General features: G+C 38.7%; 4 protein-coding genes and 1 pseudogene across 5 annotated transcripts; 2 read left to right on the forward strand and 3 right to left on the reverse strand.

Annotated features, from left to right (window-relative positions):
• Positions 1-515: 515 nt before the first annotated feature.
• On the reverse strand, positions 516-3,633 carry LOC106445268 (annotated as a pseudogene).
• Positions 3,634-4,209: 576 nt separating this feature from the next.
• On the reverse strand, positions 4,210-7,939 carry LOC106445271 (histone deacetylase 19). 2 transcript variants are annotated; one of them, XM_048746177.1, is made up of 9 exons: positions 7,833-7,939; positions 7,696-7,725; positions 6,838-7,403; positions 5,648-6,319; positions 5,207-5,277; positions 5,066-5,123; positions 4,608-4,682; positions 4,407-4,513; positions 4,210-4,367 (listed from the first exon to the last, which is right to left on the reverse strand). In XM_048746177.1, the coding sequence occupies exons 3-8, from the start codon at positions 7,363-7,365 to the stop codon at positions 4,409-4,411; spliced, it is 1,509 nt and encodes a 502-aa protein (XP_048602134.1). In that variant the 5' UTR covers positions 7,366-7,403; positions 7,696-7,725; positions 7,833-7,939; the 3' UTR covers positions 4,210-4,367; positions 4,407-4,408. The 2 variants fall into 2 exon arrangements, with proteins under 2 accessions (XP_048602134.1, XP_048602133.1); XM_048746176.1 differs by having other exon boundaries at positions 4,210-4,513.
• A 2,835-nt stretch (positions 7,940-10,774) lies between these two features.
• LOC106365663 (tryptophan--tRNA ligase, cytoplasmic-like) lies at positions 10,775-13,313 on the reverse strand. Its single transcript, XM_048746178.1, has 12 exons — positions 12,964-13,313; positions 12,762-12,881; positions 12,513-12,698; positions 12,378-12,429; positions 12,225-12,290; positions 12,061-12,147; positions 11,748-11,840; positions 11,589-11,669; positions 11,420-11,491; positions 11,265-11,333; positions 11,059-11,169; positions 10,775-10,946 (listed from the first exon to the last, which is right to left on the reverse strand). The coding sequence occupies exons 1-12, from the start codon at positions 13,182-13,184 to the stop codon at positions 10,896-10,898; spliced, it is 1,209 nt and encodes a 402-aa protein (XP_048602135.1). The 5' UTR covers positions 13,185-13,313; the 3' UTR covers positions 10,775-10,895.
• Positions 13,314-13,752: 439 nt separating this feature from the next.
• Positions 13,753-16,147, forward strand: LOC106365666 (AT-hook motif nuclear-localized protein 14). The gene is made up of 6 exons (XM_013805122.3): positions 13,753-14,257; positions 14,465-14,517; positions 14,720-14,842; positions 15,010-15,162; positions 15,277-15,634; positions 15,766-16,147. Exons 1-6 carry the CDS (start codon positions 13,846-13,848, stop codon positions 15,822-15,824), a joined length of 1,158 nt encoding a protein of 385 aa, XP_013660576.2. The 5' UTR covers positions 13,753-13,845; the 3' UTR covers positions 15,825-16,147.
• Positions 16,148-16,564: 417 nt separating this feature from the next.
• Positions 16,565-20,079, forward strand: LOC106445275 (protein EIN4). Its single transcript, XM_013886789.3, has 2 exons — positions 16,565-18,650; positions 19,229-20,079. The coding sequence occupies exons 1-2, from the start codon at positions 16,890-16,892 to the stop codon at positions 19,766-19,768; spliced, it is 2,301 nt and encodes a 766-aa protein (XP_013742243.2). The 5' UTR covers positions 16,565-16,889; the 3' UTR covers positions 19,769-20,079.
• The last annotated feature ends 2,299 nt before the right edge of the window (positions 20,080-22,378 follow it).

Consider the following 22,378-nt stretch of genomic DNA (forward strand, 5'->3'; position numbering starts at 1 on the left):
CCTCTTTGAACATCATCATATGTTAGTGCATGATGAAACTAGGCAATAAAACAATATTGTCATATTTTTTGAAATTTTCTCAAAATCTATGGGCTTAAACCTACATAATCTTGTTTTGAAAACCACTAACTATAAATATTAAATAGTAAAAAAGCAAGACAAATATGTTACTAATAAGAAATGACAATGTACCTAAGCTAGTATATTCCGAAACACTGGCTGTGATATGATAGAAGGTTGAATATTTATAACAGGGCGTGCATGTTCTCTGATATCGATTCAGCGCTGTAGTCATGGCTGATGCAGAGGATCAGCCAAAAATTTGTTGCACATAATAGTGATCAGGTACCAGATCATGGGTTAGATGAGATGCATAATGGTTTACAGTACCATGTCCATGATGAGACTCGAGACAAAGAAGCAAGAAAAGGCATATCTTGCCGGTTATTCAGGAAACTAGTCTATAGAAACTCATTGTTTCATGTTCTGGTTTGTGTTTGAGTTTGTGTAACGAATAAAGAATAACCCTATTTAAAATACATTCCATTTTAAATATAAAATTTGACCTCATGACTTATTAAAACAAAAACAGAAGAGCTTATTATGCGTACAATACAGCTACAGCTGAGCATACAAATATAAATAGAGAAAGGAAATAAATAACAAACAAGTGTTGCTCAAAAAAAAAACAAACAAGTAACTGTTCTTCAAGCGTCTGTTGATAAAGAGTGTTGCAGATCAAATGGGTGCAGCACAAGTGGTTCTGAAATGACCAGTCTGGTTGCACCTACTACAATGCACAACCCTCTTCACACGTCCTCTGTCCTCAGCCCTAGCCCGCCTCTTCCTCGGCCTACCAGCCGGCCTCAGCGACTTAGGCGGGTTTATAACAACATCAATACCCTCTTTACCCACACTCGGATCTCCCTCAGACATCTCTCTCCAAAGACTCTTATCCGGAATCGGATGAATCGTCTGAGAGTACGTCTTCCTATACGTCGCCACAGTGAAACAGCTCTCAGTGAACCTATGAACATTCTGCCTACAAGACAAAAGCGCCGCCACGGCGTGCGCACAGGGCAAACCGTATAACTGCCACCCTCTACAAAGACAACACCTGTTCCTTATATCCACAATGTTGTTCCCTTCGTGAGATATAACTTCAAACTCAGCCTCGTTCGCTCGGAGGACCTGGTAGGTCCTCGCGAGTTCGAGCGCCTCGGCAACGCGGCGCTCGGGACGAGGATCGAAGTCCACTGCATGCTGGTCTCCCGCCTTTCGTTGAACCAAGTCATCAACTGCCTCCTGATGCATTCCATCATCTGAATAATCGGAAGCCCGGAGGCTTCACCGATCCACGAGTTCAACGACTCGACTATATTAGCCGTCAAGTGACCAAACCTTTGCCCTTCGAAGTAGGCAGTCGCCCACAGCCTCGGAGGGATACGTCTGATCCAGTACGCAGCGTCTTGAGAAGCCTCTTCGACTTCTAGTAGCTTTGCCTCGAACTCAATCACTGTAAGAGCTTGAGCCGCTTCCCAGAGGTAGTTAACTAAGAGCGTGTTGTTAAACTCCTTACGGAAGCTCTCGCTTAAGTGCCTCATGCAGAAGCCGTGAAAGGCCGTTGGGAAGTTCTGCTCGACTCCTTCGACTATCCCCTTCTGTCTATCGGATAGTATAGTGAGCCTCGGCATGTTCTCGGTGTTGGTTTCAAGAAGATTATGAAGCTCACACAAGAACCACATCCAGTTCTCGTCGTTTTCCTCGTCCACAATCCCAAACGCTAGCGGAAACAACGCGCCGTCTCCGTCGAACCCGGTCGCTAAAAGCAATGTACCCAGGTACTTGCTTTTGAGATAGGTTCTGTCTAGACCAATAAGCGGGCGGCACGCGTTTAAGAACCCGTAGATGGAAGCTTGGAAGGATATGAAGAGACGCTGGAAGCAGTCGTCGGACGGATAACCGTAGACCGAAGCGATGCTTCCAGGATTAGTCCTCTTGACCTGGTGGCAGTACTGAGGAAGCAAGCGATAGCCTTCTTCGAATGAGCCGCGCATAGTCGCCATGATCCTCTCTTTACCGCGCCACGCTTGCTTGTAAGACAAGGTGATGCCGTGGACGCGGTGTATCTCCTCGAGAATCTCTTTAGGTTTGCAGTTCGGATTCTCGCGGAGACGCTGCTCCACGGAGGTGGCCACCCACTGGACCGAGGCCTGCTGGTGGCCCAAGTGGTTGATCCCTCCGCAGGTATGGCTTTCGTGGATGGTACGGATAGTGAACGTCGGGACGCCCGGGAGTTTAGCCGCGTGGACTCTCCACGGGCATCCTTCGGTAGAGCATTTGGCTGTAAATCGTGTTTTGTCTGATTTTATCGTCTGCATTTCGAAGTGCTGGGCGATGGCCATGTCTCTTAGCGCTCGGCGGCAGCTCTTGACGTCTGGGAACTCTTGCCCGACGGTTAGCTGGTAGGATGACTCGGCGGAGAGGGCGCGGGCTTGGACGGGGGTGGTGACCATTACCATCTCGCCGTGGTGGTCGATTTCGATCTCGTGGGTTGAGTCGATGGCTAGCTCGAGGTTCTCGTTGGTGCCGGATAAGGTGAACATTTGGTTCTCGTCGTCGTCTTCGTGTTCAGGCTTTTGATCAACGGAGAGTTCGTTCTCGTTCATGTAATCGTGATGATGATGTTCTTCTTCGTCTTGGTTTTCGTTGTGTTCTCCTAAGTCGAGCTCGTGGTCATCGTGTTGATGTGCTAAGTCAAGTTCGTGATGAGGTTGTTCTAAGCCCATGTCGTGGTTTTGACCGAGTTCTAGAGTGTGGTTGTGACCGAGGACCAGTGATTGATCTTGGCTTATACCGATGTTGTGGTTCTGTCCAAGCATTAAATCGCGATTGGCCATTGTAGAAGCAAGCTTTTGATATATCCCACTCGTGAAAAGGTAACTAGTTCTCTTGTGTTATCAGTACCTGTAATAAAGAGAAGAAGACAACAAAGATATAATCATCCAACTCTTAGAATACAAAACATAGACATAACGAAAGATATTAATAATTGAAAGTGTCTGATGTTTAAAACCCAAAGAAAGAGAGTGAGAGCATTTTACCTAGTGCATATCCTCACTTTCACTGAACAGTAAGTTCCTCAACGAACAGAAGGGTTGATGAAGCTACAAAAAAATAGATTATAAAACTAAGAGTTAGTGAACATCATCAGCTCATGAGTGTAACTCCATAACTAAGATAACTAACAGAGAGATCTGAGCTGAGCAGAGACTAGAACGAATGAAGAAGACAACAAAAAAATTGAAACATTTTCAACTGAAGAAAAAGAGAACTCACGAGGATTAAAATTCTGAAACGAGAGAGAAGAGAAGATCCAAGCCTCCGTGAATCTTAAAACTAGGGTTTCGATTTGGGAATCGAATTGGGGGGAAAGGAGTCGTTGGAGATGGGAAGTTGAATTTGGCGGGTAAAACAAAGGATAAATCGTTGATGGGGAGAAGGGGGAAGAGAAAAGGGTGTGATCGGGAATTACAGAAGGGGCAGAAGAGGTAGAGATTAGGTTTCTCTGAGGGCGATGATGCCAAACTACAACTTTGCCTTCTCTCCGACAACAATAGGGAGTGTTATGTCTTTTTCCCTTTTTTTTTATCTTTTTTATTACTTCCTCTCGCTTAATTTACCCTTTTAGTTTCCCATTATTTACGGACTTGCCATCATCGTTCGTAGTCCAGCTAGAGACCATTGGGCCGACTAAGATAGGCCCAATACTCTATTGTGGATTTGCTGTCACAGTTTTAGAGTCCTACTAGAGAATTAAGCCCAGGTAACTTCAGCTATCTATTAATTAACCTTTTATGTTCTTGTGACAAAAATTATTGTTAAATACCAGGAGGAGGACTCGCAGTTTATTTTTATTTGGGATATAATTATAGGGTTTATTTGTGAAATAAACATTGCAAAAAAAGAGAAATTAGTTTTGTAGAGAAGGTAGAGAGAGATAGGAAGAAAGAATAGGGGAGAGAGTGTGGATTTGGGTACTTAGTGAATTATGTTTTTTTCTTAGCTATCTCACATAATTTCCCATAATTAATTATATAGATAAACAAACTATCATTACGCAAAAATATTCTTCTCCATTTTGTCTGTGGACTAAAGAAGAACGTAGCAAGAGTACAAAGTTTTAGTTATGTGATGTAATTGGTCGTGTTTGATAGAAGCAGCCCCATACATTTCATACATAACAAATAGAATTATCTGAGTCTTGTGATCATTAAGACATGCCACATTTGCAACGACTAAATACATAACATCGTACGTGTTCGTTCAATTATCAATAAACAAACTAAAAAGTTATGAAAGACTTAGGAAGACAACAAGATAAATGAGAAGCCTCCAAAGTCTTTTTTTATGTTTTAGGAAACACTTGATCTCCCCCTGACTTGTTTGTTGTGCCTTCCTCTTCCATTTTCACACCTGCTTCCTCCATTCCCACTGAGTTTACTCCTGAAACCTGCAACCAAACCAAACCAAACCAAACCACTTTAGACAACTTGTTTTAATCTCAGTATCAATCTCAAACTCTCGGGTTTATTGTTTCACTTCACCTTGGTGGTGCTTCCACTCTCCTCCATGCCCACCTCAAAACCTTTTCCACGCTCCATCACTCCTTTCACTCCATCCTGTGCATTAACACGTTATGATTAAATCAACCTCTTCAACTTACCAAGTCAATCACAATATAAACTCATTAGAATCCAGAGATAATTCACAAAAGAATAGGGAACTGAGATGCACAGATGATTCAGCTCAGCAAGCATGTCACGTCTGCTACTCAAGTCATTTGTTTAACCATTCTAACTAGACTAAACGTATTGATCCCTAGCCAGAGTGAATGCATCTCCAGTTCAGATTTAACTTTAATTTTAGACTGATGGAAAGATAATATTTTGTTTTTGGCACATTTCTCAGAGAAGATTCAGTTCTAAAAGAGAATAATTCAAACCTATATGAGTTTAAATAATGTTTATAGCAATGTTTGAGAAACCAAGGCAAATAGGTTTACCTTGTCCTTTCCATCAGGCTCAACAGCTTCTCTTTTCACTCTGCTTGGTATAGGTTTACTGCACAACCAAATAGCAAATTAAATATACACACTAATACTGCTAGCACGGAAAAAAAATTAGGAAGCATTGATATTACATACCGATCATCATCTACATCCATGTCAGAATCTGCATCCCATCTTTTATCTCCATCTTCTTGGTCTTCATCTACCTGAAATTTACACAAAATTAATACTAAGATTGGTTACAAAATAAACTATTAAAATTAGAAAAAATTATACTAAGATTGGTGACTAAATAAACTGTTTAAATTATAAAAAAAATATACTAAGATTGGTAGCAAAATAGACTGTTTAAATTAGAAAAAAATATACTAAGACTGGTAGCAAAATAAACTGTTTAAATTAGGAAAATATTAATACTGTTTAATATTAAGATTGGTGACAAAATAAACTGTTTAAATTAGAAAAAAAATTAATACTAAGATTGGTGCCAAAATAAACTGTTTAAATTAGAAACTCAATAAACTCACACAAGAAAGAATGAGCTACTGAAGTAAAGCAAGCAGCCAAAAACATTACCTCAGGAGTCTCAGTATCTGGCGGCCTTTCCTGAAACGGCACACTAGGAGCATGCTGAAGCTTCGAGAGATTCTGAAGCAAGTCATTACGAATCACTTCCAGCATCTGCCGAGAGTTCTTGTTCTCCATGTTACTCGGAGCAACGTGGAGCGTATAGTCCGGACCAAAGTACTCATAGTACTCATGCTCCGGCATCTTGTCCTCGACCTCGATCCCAAGCGCAACTCCAGTCTCGTAGCACCAGCAACGCGCAACGTTGCGGATGGTGTAACCACCACCACCAAGGAGCAGTAACGGAACGTTGAAAGATCTCATGAACTTGACACACTCGGCATGGCCTTTGATGGAGAGGTTAAAGCATCCCAGCCTATCGCCAGACAAGGAATCAGCGCCGCATTGGAGTACGACCGCACCTGGTTTGAAAATTTCCATCACTTTCCCCATGATGGGTTTGAACAAGAGATGATAGCTCTCATCGTCGATACCATCGTCCAGTGGTACGTTGAGTGAATAGTACTTTCCACTTCCGTAGCCAATGTCTTGTATGTGGCCTGTACCGGGGAAGTAGTCTCCGAACTTATGGAACGAGACGGTCATGACCCTGTCGGTAGCGTAAAATGCCTCCTCCACTCCGTCCCCGTGGTGGATGTCGATATCAACGTACAGAACACGCTGAGAAACAAGAAGAAAGACAAATACATTAGATCATGTTCAACAATGTTTGCAAAGAACAGATTATTACTAATAGTTGATTTATTTTATACATAATTTACACTGATATAAGATATTTTAGTTTTTTTTTGGTTTTAATTACAAAATTGTTTTATGAATTATCAAAATTAGATATACAAAACAAAAGAAGCTATACAAATATGTGGATATGTGTGTTAATTTAACAAATTTAGTCTGATTTAGATTGATTTAAACCGATTTAGAACGGTTTAGAATGGTTTCTAAAGGTCTGAACCGGCTTAGAATGGTCTATTACCAAATTAGATATACAAAACAAAAGACAATTATACAAATTTGTGGATTTATATTAACATTGTTAGTTAATTTAACAAATTTAGTCTAGTTTAGATCGATTTAGACAGTTTAAACCGGTTTAAAATGTTCTATAATGGTTTGAATCGTATAAATCGTTATTTTAAATATGGGAGAAAGCTGTAAGTAGGGAGGAGAAGACAAACCTCATGCTGCTTAAGCAGCTCCAGGATAGCTAAGACGATATCATTAACGTAGCAGAAGCCAGAGGCCTCACACTTCTTAGCATGATGAAGACCACCAGCCCAGTTAATAGCAATATCACAAAGCCCATGGTTCAGCTTAACAGAACCACCAACAGAGCCACCAGCATACGTCTGACAAAAGGAATAAAGACCGTCAAAGACAGGACAGTCTTCACCAACGTTGAACCGCTTGAGCTGGCGGATCTGATCCTGCTGAGTCTCGGGCGTAATGCTGCGGAGAAAGGAGACGTAGTCGTCGGCGTGGAAGCGGCAGAGGTCACGGTCACGGGCGGGGAAAGGCTTGAGGACTTGCATGTGCTGGAGGAGACCGTAGTGAGCGAGGAGGGCGTGCGTCATGCGGATGCGGTGAGGCTTCATGGGGTGGCCTTGGCCGTAGTAGTAGTTCCCAACCTCTGGGTCGTAGAAGTAGCACACTTTCCTCTTCACACCGTCTGGTCCAGAAGCCAGCGAGTTTCCTCCGGTGTCCATCAGTAAATAAAAAAAGATTACTTTTAGTTATCTCGGGCCTGTAATAGAAAGAACAGTGGGATGTAATAACAGAAGAAGCCAACAAGGTCTAACTGAAATAACTGAAAGTGTTACTCAGATCCTCATTTTCTGAAATTAAGTAAAAGCAAAGATCTTTGGCAGTGAGTGTAATAACAGAACAAGCAAACAAGGTCTAACTGAAACAACAAAAGCTGTTAATAACTGAAAACGTGTCTGGTGAACTCAAGCAATCATTCAGATTCCATTTCAAACCCAAGAGATTAAGACATAAGAGTTCTTGTCTTAAATAAACAGAGTAAGAGATTTTACCTAGAGCATCATCACTTTCTGCTGATGGAGCTGCAAAAAAAAAAACAGAGTGAAACTAAGAGTGAGTGAACAAAAATCTGATAAGATTACGAGCTAATAACTCGATATTACAACTACGAGAAGGGAAAAAAACATACGAAAGATTGAAACTTTTTTTTTCAGCTCCAGAAACAGAGAGAACTCGAAATCTAGGGTTTCCACGGAAGAGAGAGATTAGGTTTCCACTGAGGGTGATGATGATGCCAAACTACACGGATTTGGGCCATCAACTTGAGAGAACTGGGCCGAGTGAGAAAGGCCCAACTTCATAAATGCAAAACAAATAACTAGCCATTTTTTTTTTACTTTGGGATAGATAAACCAAATCAAATGCATTGCAGATGATTGTTGGTTAGAATGTAACTGTATGTAGAAAATTTGATGTATAGTTTAGTCTGTAAATTTTTTGTTATAATCGGTTGAGTTGTAATTGTAGAGATTAGTTTTGTAAGATTTGATGTAGTTTTAATAATTAAACAAAAAAAGAAAGATATTTATACAATCAGTTTTTTTTTAAGTTAATAAATAATGCTTTAAAAAATAAGCATCCTACAACTATTTTTTTCTATTTTTCTAATGTTCATTTAAGAACTAAATAAAATACGATTTATATTTTTTTTATAGCTGTAGATAAAAAAATGAAAATTAAAGAGATTAGTTAATAGGTGTTGTAGTTTTAAAACTAAGATAAAACATAATTGATAAATTTGAGGCCGTATATAAAAGAAAATAGATTATTTTTTCTTTTGGTCCGTGGACAAAAAGAATATAAAAAAGAGAATCTTATGCTTTAGAAAGCTACAAGTTTAAGGTGTTTTGATTTGAAATTCAAGAAAAGAATAGCAAAGAGTACAATGCTCTAGTTATCGTATGACATTGGCTATTGCCGTGTTTTGATAGAAGAATCTAAGGAGTTCTGTAAACGACTCCTTAACAACTACAATCATTGTATATATATATGTGATGATGATGTCTTTCGGTTTCGTATTTATACATCTGATAAAAAACACTTCTTTAATTCACATACATACAAACATGGATACGACAATATCACCAATGTATAAGCTATTATCTATTCACGAGCATCCTCTTCTCCCTTCAGCTATGTTCATTGTCGGGAAATGTGATGGTTGCCGGGTAAGAGGACTCATGTACGGTAGCTACTATTGCAACAAAGCTAATTGTTTTTGTTGGTTCCATAAGGACTGTGCGGAATCCCCACTAGAGATCAATCATCACCCTTCCCATCCTGAGCATCCTCTCTTGCTCACTAAGATGGCTCCAGCGGAAGAGGGTAATCGATAGCTTTTCTTATATATGTCTCAAGTGTGGTTTTATTGTCTCTGTATTTTGTGTTGGCTTACCCCACATCATAAACACCAATCGTCACGATCATCGCGTCGCTTTTATGCATCATCTTGGCCGTAAGGGTGCAAAATGTGGAGTTTGTCGGGAAAGTTTAAGTCAGTACTACGGAGCTTATTCTTGCTCGATTTGCCCTAAGTATGTAGTTCACTTACAATGTGCTGTTGATTTTAATTTATGGAATGGTGTGGAACTCGAAGGGATACCTGAGACCAGCGAAGATATTGTACCATTTAAAGTGGTGGGTGATAATCTGATACGTCATTTCATGCATGAAAAACATATTTTACTGCTCTTGAAAGATTATGACATGGTTGGTGACGACTACGAGAGGGTACGATGTGAAGCATGCGTCTCACAGATCGGGTTATTTGGCCTAGTCTACAGTTGTCAGGAATGTCGTTTTTTTCTCCACGAAAAGTGTGCTCATCTTCCTATGAAGAAAAACCTTGTCTTTAACCCCACACCGTACATGTTGGAGTATCAAGGCAAGGCTGTATACTGTTACTTGTGTGGTTTATTCGAGACAAATCCTCTCATACCCCTATATCTTATAACACAATCTCAAAAGGACCTTTTTGTTCTTTTAATTTTATAAGTCAAACGAAAAATCATAAAATTAAAATGGAAAAGTTAATATTTTTTATTTGATTTATAGAATTTGATAAAAATATTTCAAAAATCCAAAAATGTTGTTTTCCATATTTTCGAAAAAATCATCAAAATATAATTAAAAACGATTTTAAAATATTTTTTTCTGAATTTGAAAGGTATAGAATTTAAATATTTGTCTATGGGTTCACTAATCCATAAGGGGGGGGGGGGGTTTAGTTTTGATGAGCGGAAAGGATTTGATTTGGAAGTTTGGGTTTTGATCAAAAAAAAATTATGAAAAAGGGGCATAAGAGATCAAATGAGCTCATAAGAGATTATCTCTATAGAAATAGGGGCATGAGAGGAGTTGGCTCGGTTTATTCTCTGGTGGTTTTAAGTACACATCGCAAGACCCTTTTGGGAATTATTCCTTTGTAGATGTACATTGTAGTTCCATTTCTGAGCCATTCGTCCATAATGCCCATTTGCATCCCTTATATTTTGTTGAAACAGTGGAGAACAGTCCTTGCGATGCATGTACAAGATTTCAAGATGGCTACGTTCTCAATTGTAGTGATTGTGACTTTGACTTGTGTTTGTATTGTGCTACTTTGCCAGAGAAGATATGGCATATAAGCGATGAGCACCCTCTCACTTTATATCATGGCGGAAAGAAGGCGACCGGCACAAACTGGTGCGAAGTTTGTGAGATGGAGTTAGATTCAAGTAAATGGTTCTTTACATGTTTTGGTTGTGGGGTCACTTTGCATGATAAATGCGTACTAGGAGACTTCTCACGTCTCACTCCAAACTATTCCGTTCCCTTTCGGGGAAAAGAATATTCAGTGATTCTTAACAATCAGAACAGTCGGCCATCTTGCAGAAGTTGCCACGATCGATGCAAGGCCCCAGTCATCTTACAAGTCAATGACGAACATAATGGATACATTTGCTCCAATTCTTGTTTATATAGGGTCTTTTAAAACCAAAACCAAAAGATTATAGCGAAAGAGAGGCTGGTTTGTTATTTATCAAAACGCAAGTTATGTAATAATGTATTTTTCTTTTGTTAATGTGTAAATAATAATAAAATGATTCTCATTGTAAATAAATTCTTTTCAAGATTTCAGGAATCATTTCATCATTTCAAAAAATCTATCAAATAAAAACAGAAAACAATTCAAAGAGAGGTAATCATCTAGTTACTCGAACATGTTTGGGAGAGGTCTCACGGCCATGAACGCATCCACCATCTGATAATTATCATTAGTCTTCTTTGTTAGTATTGTAACAATCAACAAAACAAAACAAAACAAAATCCTGATTTATCATCAGTCTCTTAGTGAAATCGATGTATTTTTTTACCTCTTCAGTAACAGCAGCTCGAGCCATGCGGTGTCTTTCCACCATTCCTGTCAAAACTTCAGTGAGTCTCTTCTTTACTTCTCCCGTTAGCATTCTTCCTTCTCCATATTCCTTAAACAATGGATTTGCAATGTGTATTACACTTTTTATGTCAGATAACCCGATCATCTTATAACAAGCTAGTGGCGAGTGTAACGTAATTTTACCTTCTTTATGTGTTCAAGTTCAGCATCATCTTCTAAGAAGAAGCTAAGATACTTGACTGGTATATCCACCTGTGTAGAAGATAAAAATAGAAAGTCTGAAACTATGGTCATTGGATCACAATGCAAATTGAACATAGTTATTTATATGTTAGTACCTCAAGGTTTGCTCCAATTTCTCTGTGCTTCTCGATGGAGTCTTGCCCACCACTGAACGCATATCTGTTTATCTGTACATAATAAACACTTCAACGATCAACAAGATAATATGAAAAAAAATGTGCATTTACAACAAGGTTATTACCGAAACACAGAACTGGATTTTACCTTGTTTTTAATGTCTTTTGCAGTATCAGTTACGTAGATTGCCGAGTTTGGATCGCTTGCCGACATTTTTCCATTCTCTCCCTGCGGAAAAAAAGGTGACCAATGTCTCTATCACTCTCAGTAACAACTCTAGAAGGCTAATAAAGAAAGTACACTTGCCTGCAGAGCAGGGAAAAATGATGACTCAATCAGAGCAGGCTTGCTATAGCCTAACCGTGGTGCAACATCACGTGTCATCCTAAAATAAGGATCCTGAATAATACAAAAAAAAAAATTAAAGATTGGTTATAAACACAAAAACAGCATAACACAATAATTCAAGACAATGGAACTATTTTAATAAAAAAATTGGCGTTCTGCACTTTATATTTAAAACAACAATGACACATGTTTTTTTTCATTCGATTATAATTTAACATTCATTCAAAAAAAAGAATACATGAGAATTAGCACCGTTGTGAAAACAGCACACCTGATCAATTGCACAAGGAATCAAGCAACGGAGCTTGTCTTTGCCAGGGAACAAGTGTGGGAATGAGCTAGGAAACGATGGAACTGCCTGCAAATGCATGGAAAAACATTTTATCAAAATTTATACTACACACCTCACAGGCCAATAGGAACAAAAAGACACACCTGGACAGGAGGGAAACTGAGTTTCCCAATATGATCTTCGCCAGAAAAGCCAAAGATTCCCATAGCCTAGCAAAGAAGTTGAATGACATGAAGCAAGTAACAAATCACACGAACCACATTGTTGCAGTCCAAGGAGATAGAGTTTAAAGTAACCTTATTAAGCGTAACGCACTTTGCAACCTTCACCATGTTCTTATAGAAAGCACTACACACATCATCAGCCAGAAAAAAAAATATGTAAAAATGTAAACATCAAAAACAAAAAAGGTGACTATCTTCTTTACTTACCCGCCAACATAGTCAAAGTCCGAGAAAATAAACGTCTTAGTGACATCAAACCCACAAGCAATGATATCTTTCGCGTTCTCTCTAGCGAGCCTTTGACTTTCCTCCACCGATAAGTTCTTCCACATGCACTTCTCATCGTCCGTGAGCTGTATAACGAGAGGAACCTTGAACGCTTCCTGCAAGTATCTACACAGAGAGTATAAAGAACAAAGCACTGACCTTTAAAAAGACAGAAGATGCAAGTTTTACTTGGTAAACATGAAAGGAATCAAATGACCCAAATGCAAAGCCTCTGAAGAAGGTCCTCTCCCAGTGTAGAGATAGAACTTGTCTCCTCTCTCGTACGCATCCAAAACCAAATCGAAGTCTCTGTTAACAACACTCAGCCAAAAAAAGAAGTTAACTTTCTTCAAACCCATCAACTCAATTGAATAATTGAATCATCACGAACCTGTGTGCGAAGAAGACGCCGCGGCGGAGGAAGACGTGAGGTTGGCGAGAAGTGAGCCTCTCAACGCGATCGATCAGCGATTCGTCGAGTCTCTGGCATCCGAATTGGTCGATGAGCTTGTCGTAGTCGATTTTGCCGCCGTCTTTGGCGGAGACTTCCCATGGGTTCACCACTTGCTCGGATGAATCAGACGCTATCTCCTCCTTCTTGTCAACCTCCATTGTGTCTGATTCAAAGGCGAGTCCTTGATTAAAGAAACGAAGCTAGAGAGAGCTATGGAGTTTCCGGTGAAATGACGGCGGTGACTGGGAAGAAGAAGAAGAAGAAGAAGAAGAAGAAGAAGAAGAAGAAAATGAGGTTTAAATTATTATATGTTTATTACAGTATGGGAGTTATAATTTTACTTTATAGTCAATTGTGCTGTTAAGTTTTTAATTTATCAATAAGGACCCTCTCCTTCCAAAAATCACACTATAACAGCAAACCTGAAGATGTATTTATTATTCGAGATGGATATTCAGATAACCGATCGGTTCATGAAATTTAACTTTTTGGTTGAATTTTATCGAGCGATCTGGGATGCTGGGCCTAAGTTGGGCCCAAAATGCCTATTATTTCAACAATTTTCGGTTCTTTTTAGACGAAACAGAAAAAAAGGAAAACGAAGAGATGCTTTTTACACATCAGAAAGTCAAAATAGATTAAAGTCAAATCTAGATCCGACGGTCAATATTCCATCATCTATTCTCCTTTTCAATGATATCTCCTGTCTAAAAAGAATCAAAAATCTGTAAAAGCTAATAAAATCCCAAAGAAAAAAAAATCGAAAAATCCCTAATTCTCTCTCTCTCTAGATTTTTTTTCTCTCTCTAAAAAAAAGAAATGGAACCTCACGAAAGTCACCACCAACAGCAGCAGCAACGTCTCAGCTCTCCTTACTTCCACCACCACCTGCAACACCACCACCACCATCCATCCACCGTCTCTTCCGAAAACGCCGTTCCACCTCCCAACAATGGTCTTTTCCCCCCGCCGCCGCCGCAGGCTAACGATGGTTCCTCCTCTCACGCCGTGTTTCCTCACTCCTCGGCGGTAACGGCGCCGTCTGAGCCGTTAAAGAGGAAACGAGGTCGTCCGAGGAAGTACGTGACGCCGGAGCAAGCCCTGGAGGCCAAGAAAATGGCGTCCGCCGCGAGCAGTTCCTCTGCTAAGGAGAGGAGAGAGCAAGCAGCCGGAGGTACTACGACGTCGTCTAGTCCCGGGTCATCGAAAAAATCTCACCTTGGCTCCGTTGGTGAGAACCCTCTTCGTGTTTCTCCTAATCTGATGCTTATTGATTATAAAGTTTCAATCTTTCTATTGAATTTATAGATTGGTAGAGAGGTTCTTGTTTTAGTAGACACTGTGAAATATTAGTAGAGAGGTTCTTGTTTGTGATCCTCTAGTGAAGTAAGAATCTTTGAGTTTCAGAATAATTTTTTTGGTTTTGTTTTGGTTGCAGGTAAAACTGGGCAAAGCTTTACTCCACATATAGTTAACATAGCTCCTGGTGAGGTATGTCATGATATTCTTTAGTCACTCTAGATTCTCTCTCCCTGTTATATATTTTCTGATTAGGATAATCTATAGCATTGTCTGTAAATCTACTGTCCAAGGATGCTAAAAGCTAATATAGGAAATATACTGCCTTTTATTTTAATTGATGTGAGTGCATAGAGGAATCTTTTAACGCTTTTGAAGTGTTCTCTGGTGACAGGATGTGGCTCAGAAGATTGTGATGTTTGCACAGCAAAGCAAGCATGAGCTATGCGTTCTTTCTGCGTCTGGCACCATCTCTACTGCTTCCTTGCGTCAGCCAGGAGGCAACATATCTTATGAGGTGAATTTTCTTTTTTTTCTTCCTGATCTTCTCTCTTCTGTGTGCTAGAGAAGAATTGAGTTATATATAACACAGTGTGCATGCTGTGGAAGCTAAATGATTTTTTTTTTATTTAGACTTTCCTTTCTTTGAAGTTTGCATATAATAGTTTCGATTATTTATTTCAGGGTCAGTACGAGATTATCTCACTATCCGGATCATTTATCCGATCTGAACAAGGTGGTAAAACCGGTGGACTTTGCGTTTCTTTATCTAGATCTGATGGTCAGATCATCGGAGGAGCTGTTGGGACTCACTTGACAGCTGCTGGTCCGGTTCAGGTAAACTCCTCTTGTGTCTCATAGTTGCAACTTTCATCTGTGTTCATGTGTTCATGTGTTATATTAGTTAAGTTATGGCTTTAGATTGATCGCCTTAGGTTTGTGCAAAAACAGGTGATTCTTGGTACGTTCCAGCTTGATAGAAAAAAGGATGGTGTGAAAGGGGAAGCTTCTAACAGCGGAAGTCGGTTAACTTCTCCATCTAGCACTGGACCTGGCTCGGGCCCTGGACCGTTGCTTGGCATGGGCTTCCGTTGTGTTATGGAATCTCCTGGTAGAAATCCAATGAGGGGAAACGATGAGCAGCATCATCATCATCAACAAACCGGTATGGGTGGATCTCATCATCACTTCATGATGCAAGCGCCGCAGGGAATGCACATGACACATCCCCGGCCATCTGAATGGGGAGGAGGAGGAGGCAGCAGTGGTCATGACGGTAGAGGTGGTGGCGGGGGGTATGATTTGTCAGGTAAAGAAAGCTCAATACTTTCTTAAAAGATGACGCCATTTCCATTAAACTAGTGGTAGAGATAAAGCAAAGCTAAAGCTCTCCTTGGGGATAATGTGACTTGTGTACCTAATGGATGTAATCTTGTGCAGGACGTCTAGGACATGAGTCGTTTGAGAATGGAGATGACGAGCAGCAAATGCCGGATTAGCTTCCAGAGACGTGTGTAGAGTTTAGATCCAAATTAGATACTGAAGCCCTGAGCAAGAATCTGAACTGAGAGAGAGATATGACTTAAAAAGACAGAATCTTGTCTGAAGTGTTTTCATCTGAGATAATAGAAGTTGAGTGATGCTTTTTGTTCTTTCTTGGTTAACGGTGTAATATGTATAAACTCCACAGCCTTTTTTTTCCTGCTTCTCTTTCATTTCAATCCTTTTCTTCTCCTATGTTTATATAGTTTGTTATTGTTTTGCTCACATGAAAAGAAAATGCTCTGTTATGAATACAAATACACTTCTTTTGTTTGCTTTATATTTCCTCAATATTTGACTAATTTTTTTCTACATTGAAGTTCATAGTAATTACTCCTTCTGCTTCAAGTTGTTACACATTTAAAAAAATTTATACATCTTAATAAAACATCTCAAATTTTAATTATAAAAGGTATTGTTTTTGTGATTAACTATTTACCTCGATCACAACTTTTTGTGAAGCAAAATACAAAAAATCACAATTAATTTCTTTGAAATTTACAATTATTACTCATTAGAAAATGCATTGAAAATGTAAAAAGTGTATTTTTAAAAAAAATATTTTTAGTTATTTTATGTCAACTTGTAATTTTCTTAAACCACTTGTAATTTTTTTTAAATTCTATTTTAGGGGAATTAACCTGTTAATGATGCATTTATGTGTTCATGAAAAAAAAACCATTTTTTCTTTATTAAGCAACTTTCTCCAGAAACGGCTTGAGCTCAAAGTCTGCTCCTTTTTGTCTTAAAAGACTTTGAACTGTTGCTGACTCAAGTCTGAAACTCCCGTAAAAAGATCAACCACGCCCCGACAAAACTCGGTTTCTCTTCCTCATCTGTTCTGTTTCTCCTCTTCTGTAAGAAAAAAAAATTTCAGATTTGACCCGACATAAAGATTCCGTCCGATGCAAATCCTGTTTCACCCAGACGGGTCTCTCTAATCACCTCTCCTAGATTCAAAAGGTCTCTCCTTTAACATTGAATCTCTTGTTTCCATTGGATCTGACGCCGAGTTTATCAAGATGTTAAGATCCTTAGGTCTAGGCTTGCTTCTCTTCGCCCTAATCGCTCTCGTCACCGGAGACAACAACGACTACGGAAGCTGCAACTGCGACGACGAAGGCTACTACTTCTTCACCGTCCACACAATCCTAGAATGCCAGAGAGTGAGCGATCTCCTAATCGCCATCGCCTACTTCTCCATCCCCCTCGAGCTTCTCTACTTCATCAGCTTCTCCAACGTCCCTTTCAAGTGGGTCCTCGTACAGTTCATCGCCTTCATCGTCCTCTGCGGTATGACTCACCTCCTCAACGCCTGGACTTACTATGGACCCCACTCGTTCCAGCTCATGCTATGGCTCACAATCTTTAAGTTCTTGACGGCGTTGGTCTCGTGCGCGACGGCGATTACTCTCTTGACTTTGATCCCTTTGCTACTGAAGTGGAAAGTGAGAGAGCTTTACTTGAAGCAGAACGTGCTTGAGCTTAACGAGGAGGTTGGGCTGATGAAACGGCAGAAGGAGATGAGTGTGCACGTTAGGATGCTTACTAGAGAGATTAGGAAGTCTCTTGATAAGCATATGATACTGAGGACGACGCTTGTTGAGTTGTCAAAGATTCTTGATTTGCAGAACTCTGCTGTCTGGATGCCTAACGAGAACAGAACAGAGATGCATTTGACTCATGAGCTGAGGTCGAATTCTATGAGGAGCTTCAGAGTGGTGCCGATCAACGATCCTGACGTTGTTCAGGTTAGAGAGGCCAAAGTGGTTGCGCTGTTGAGGAAAGATTCTCTTCTTGCGGTCGAGAGCAGTGGTTCTGATGAGAGTGGACCCGTGGCGGCTATTCGGATGCCGATGCTCCACGGGTCGAATTTCAAAGGAGGGACTCCTGAGTTTGTTGATACTTCCTACGCTATAATGGTTCTGGTCCTTCCAAACGCGAACTCTCGCGTTTGGACGGACAGGGAGATTGAGATAGCCGAGGTCGTCGCTGACCAAGTGGCTGTGGCTCTCTCGCACGCCTCGGTGCTGGAGGAGTCGCAGCTGATGAGAGAAAAGCTCGGTATTCAAAACCGAGCTTTGCTCCGAGCGAAACAGAACGCGATGATGGCCAGCCAGGCGAGGAACACTTGCCAAAAGGTCATGAGTCACGGCATGAGGAGGCCGATGCACACGATCCTCGGCCTCCTCTCGATGTTTCAGTCAGAGAGCATGAGCCTCGACCAGAAGATCATCGTCGACGCGCTCATGAAAACGAGTACTGTCCTCTCTGCTTTGATCAACGACGTGATAGATATTTCTCCTAAAGACAACGGGAAGTCTCCGTTGGAGGTTAAACGGTTTCAGCTCCATTCTCTGATAAGAGAAGCCGCTTGTGTTGCCAAGTGTTTGAGCGTTTACAAAGGCTACGGGTTCGAGATGGATGTTCAGACGCGTCTGCCTAGTTTAGTGGTGGGAGATGAGAAGAGGACGTTTCAGCTTGTGATGTATATGCTTGGGTATATATTGGATATGAGTGAAGGAGGGAAGACGGTTACGTTTAGGGTTGTGTCTGAAGGCACTGGGAGTAGTCAAGACAAGAACAAAAGGGAGAGTGGGATGTGGAAGTCTCATTTGTCTGATGATTCGCTCGGTGTTAAGTTTGAAGTTGAGATTAATGAGATTAAGAGTCCTCCGTTGGATGGTTCGGTGATTGCAATGAGGCATATTACAAACAGAAGGTATCATAGCAATGGGATTAAAGAAGGCTTGAGCTTAGGCATGTGTAGAAAACTTGCACAGGTTAGTGAATCACATATATACATCTGTTTTTTTTTCTATTACAGTCTTTGTATATGTGATAGGCATGGGCGTTTGGATTTTCAGTACTATGTTCATAAGTTCAATTTTCAATAATTTTCGGATCAGTTTCAGTTTGGATCCTTCCGAATTCGGTTTGGATCAGGTTATAGATCAGGTTATAACTGATGTCTGAAATTGTTCAAAAAATTTTAAATAAAAATTGAAAAATTGACCAAAAAGACTCAGAATATATAAATTATTCAAAATCTATATAAAAACTAGTTAAACTACCTAATAAGTATTGAAAATAACAATTAGAACAAACTACAAGAATCTTTAAAATGCTTTAAAATATCTAAAAACATTATATATTTAACTAATTTCGGATATTTTGGGATCCTAATTTGGATTTCGGTTCGGATTCTTAAGTTCCGAACCCAAAATTAGCTACCTCTTAAATTTGTTTGGATATCTTTTTATAGCGGATAGGATTTCGTTTTTTCGGTTCGGATTAAGGTTTGGTTTTGGTTTGGGATAAAAATGCCCAGCCTAATATGTGATTTGATATTTGTCTGCAGATGATGCAAGGGAACATATGGATATCACCAAAGTCTCATGGACAAACACAAAGTATGCAACTGGTTCTGAGGTTTCAGACAAGACCTTCTATTAGAAGATCAATCTTAGCAGGAAACGCTCCAGAGCTTCAACATCCAAACTCAAACTCGATTCTTCGTGGTCTAAGAATCACTCTAGCAGATGATGACGATGTGAACAGAACAGTAACCAAGAGGCTTTTAGAGAAACTCGGTTGCGAAGTGACAGCTGTGTCTTCTGGTTTCGAGTGTTTGAGTGCCTTGTCTAATGTGGAAATGTCGTATAGGGTTGTGATATTGGATCTGCAGATGCCTGAGATGGATGGTTTCGAAGTAGCGATGAAGATAAGGAAGTTTTGTGGACATCATTGGCCGTTGATTATAGCTTTGACTGCGAGTACTGAGGATCATGTTAGGGAGAGGTGTTTGCAGATGGGGATGAATGGTATGATTCAGAAACCTGTTCTTTTGCATGTCATGGCTTCTGAGCTTAGAAGGGCTTTACAGAGCGCAAGCGAGTGAAGTTTGAAGCAAAGCTCAGAGGGAAGAAAACAAGTTTTGAGAATCTTGAAGATGATTCAAGAATCAAGAAATGAAGGAAACCAAAGTGGTGATACTTGTAAGATGATGATGAGAAGTCTAGTTTTGTTGTTGTTGTTGTTCCCTTGTTATACGATGATGAGAAGCCTAGTTTGGGACTTTGGGGATTGGTTGGTCCGAAACTATATATACGTAATGCTGTCGCATTTTCAGCGAAAATAACATAATGTTATTAGATTTATTTTTCTTGTTCCAGTTTTATTAGATTTAATAATATTTAATTTTATGTATTATTTTTTGGTGATTTTAAGTCTACATTCTTTTCATCTCATTATGAAACTAATCATACTGTTTCTTATTTTATCAGTAATCATTTTATTGTATAAACTACGTATATTGTTCTATATTCAGGCTGAATGATTCAACTTTTCAACACACTAAAAAGATCTGGAAACTCTGTGTCAACGAAAAAGAAAGAAATATTTAATAATTTAAATGTAATCTGATTTTTTTTGTCAAAGTAATACTTTCTCCGTTTTTCAATATAAATCATTTTAGAGAAAAAATTTTGTTTCAAATTATATGTCGTTTTCGATTTTCTATGTAATATTTATTAATAATTAATATTATCTGACCAATGATAATATATCTTCTATTTTTTTATTGGTTAAATTGTGTTTAGGTAAATAATTAATGATGTTTTTGTTTCGAAAATATAAAAATTAATGATTTTCTTAATCTATGTGCATAGCTTTAAAAAAATTTATATTAAAAAACGGAGGGAGTACAATATTTCTTATTTTAATCTATAAAACATTTTATTCTTTATATAAATTAGTTTACACAATACACTCGGAGGCTCCCAGCTCGACTGTTTCAGACCACCACACCAAGCGTTTAATATACGAATACGACTACCAAAGTTAGTGTCATTTTATGCTTTGTGTAGGGTTAAGAAGAAACATCACGTAACGCTACAATTCATGTAATGTTCGACAGATATGATGTCAATATACTCCATATTTTGGTTGGATGGTACTCCTATAAACAATCCCCTAACGACAAAAAGGTCCATGTTCCAACTTTTTTTTAGAAATTTAATTATCGTTTCTCTCAAACAAGAGAATTAACACATTTTTCCTTCGAAATAATAAAATGTTGAGAAAGTATTTTATTGACTAAAAACATCAATTCATTTCTTTTTCTCCTTTCAGTTTTACTAGACTGAATCGTTTTAAATTTTATAGAATAATTAGTCTGTGATGATTCTCTTTATAGAAGTCCCTACATTTCTTTTTCATCTCTTCTAAGGTTGTGGTCTTCAAGTTGATTAGATGTTCTAATCCTCCTCCTACTTTCTCTATGGTTCTCGTTTAGGTTGTGCAAGTGTACTTCCATCTTTCTCGATCTTCTTCTCAATGATCATTAATTTATACATGTTTAATTGTTGTTGTTTCTGGATTTATGTAAGATACTTGTATGTTAATGAGAAAATGAGAACCCTTTTAACACAATATATATACTAATATAAGCTTAATAGTATATATATATATTTATTTATTTATTTATATATTTATATACATATATAAAATACAAAAACAAGAAACAGATTTTATAATTATTTTGTTCAATGAAGCAGTACTACCTCGGCATACTAATTAATGTTTCTTTAATCTTTTGATATAGTTTTTTGGACCCCGAGTTATGCTTTATCTTGTGGTCTTTGTTATACTTTTAATAATGCTTGTTTATGGATTCCTTTTCAAAGTATTAGTTGTTAATTGCTATAGTTTTAGACTTTTTCTAATTAACCATTATATTCTTTTGAGTGCGGTTTAGGGCTTGGCTTTTCGATAAAATATTACAAGAATTTATGATTTGGTATCTCTCTACACAATACTTTTCAATTTTTGTACTTCTTAGTTTTAAACCGGCCGTTCAGTATACCATTAAAAAGTTTGGGTAAGTAGTTTGGATTAATGATAATCATATGTGTAAGGGAAATATGCCGGTATAACCAAGAAAAATAGGATAATTCATGAAATAGTCAATTTCCCTAATATAACGATACACAATGTGTCTTTTCTATAATATTGCCATCCTACCCTTACATTTAACTGGTAAAACCTGCAAAAAAATTATAATCTAAATTAATAACTAGTGATTCTAAAAGAAAGACATGGCCTTTAGTTACTCTCACATAGTTAACAAAGCAAATGGTAAAATATGGAAAGGTCAAATAGATTCATCTTCATATTTGAGCGATTAAGACACCACCGATTACATTTTTGGTGAGTTTGTGGAGAAGAAGACCATTATCGAAGGCTCGGTAGGTAACAAAAGGCGTGAGTAAGACGGCACCGTAACGGCGGTAAAACAAAATCACATTGCCTATTATGTAAGTTGTTTTACTGCTCTTAAATTTTCTGAATTTTCATTCATTATATGTCGGAATCTGATATTGTAAAGTAAAGAAACCAAAAGTTTGGGTTTTCTGTTTATATACATGGTGCTTGTACTCCATTTGCATGACAATATAGTTAACTGTGTATATACATGGAAATAGACCTGATGAAAATAGCTATGTCAACC

This window comes from Brassica napus, chromosome C1 (assembly GCF_020379485.1).
Source record: "Brassica napus cultivar Da-Ae chromosome C1, Da-Ae, whole genome shotgun sequence".
NCBI lineage: Eukaryota > Viridiplantae > Streptophyta > Magnoliopsida > Brassicales > Brassicaceae > Brassica > Brassica napus.

What these genes read in the sequence shown, in the direction of transcription:
- LOC106445271 (XM_048746177.1), bottom strand. Translation starts at nt 7,365, where the DNA reads ATGGACACCGGAGGAAACTCGCTGGCTTCTGGACCAGACGGTGTGAAG. An exon ending in AGCTGCTTAAGCAGCATGAG is followed by an intron (nt 6,320 to 6,837) that starts GTTTGTCTTCTC and finishes CTTGTTTCTCAG; the next exon opens with CGTGTTCTGTACGTTGATAT. An exon ending in AGCCTGATGGAAAGGACAAG is followed by an intron (nt 4,683 to 5,065) that starts GTAAACCTATTT and finishes GTTAATGCACAG; the next exon opens with GATGGAGTGAAAGGAGTGAT.
- LOC106365663 (XM_048746178.1), bottom strand. Translation starts at nt 13,184, where the DNA reads ATGGAGGTTGACAAGAAGGAGGAGATAGCGTCTGATTCATCCGAGCAA. An exon ending in AACTTGAACACATAAAGAAG is followed by an intron (nt 11,170 to 11,264) that starts GTAAAATTACGT and finishes CCATTGTTTAAG; the next exon opens with GAATATGGAGAAGGAAGAAT. An exon ending in GAGCTGCTGTTACTGAAGAG is followed by an intron (nt 10,947 to 11,058) that starts GTAAAAAAATAC and finishes GATAATTATCAG; the next exon opens with ATGGTGGATGCGTTCATGGC.
- LOC106365666 (XM_013805122.3), top strand. Translation starts at nt 13,846, where the DNA reads ATGGAACCTCACGAAAGTCACCACCAACAGCAGCAGCAACGTCTCAGC. An exon ending in GAGGCAACATATCTTATGAG is followed by an intron (nt 14,843 to 15,009) that starts GTGAATTTTCTT and finishes TATTTATTTCAG; the next exon opens with GGTCAGTACGAGATTATCTC. An exon ending in CGGGGGGTATGATTTGTCAG is followed by an intron (nt 15,635 to 15,765) that starts GTAAAGAAAGCT and finishes AATCTTGTGCAG; the next exon opens with GACGTCTAGGACATGAGTCG.
- LOC106445275 (XM_013886789.3), top strand. Translation starts at nt 16,890, where the DNA reads ATGTTAAGATCCTTAGGTCTAGGCTTGCTTCTCTTCGCCCTAATCGCT. An exon ending in TGTGTAGAAAACTTGCACAG is followed by an intron (nt 18,651 to 19,228) that starts GTTAGTGAATCA and finishes ATTTGTCTGCAG; the next exon opens with ATGATGCAAGGGAACATATG.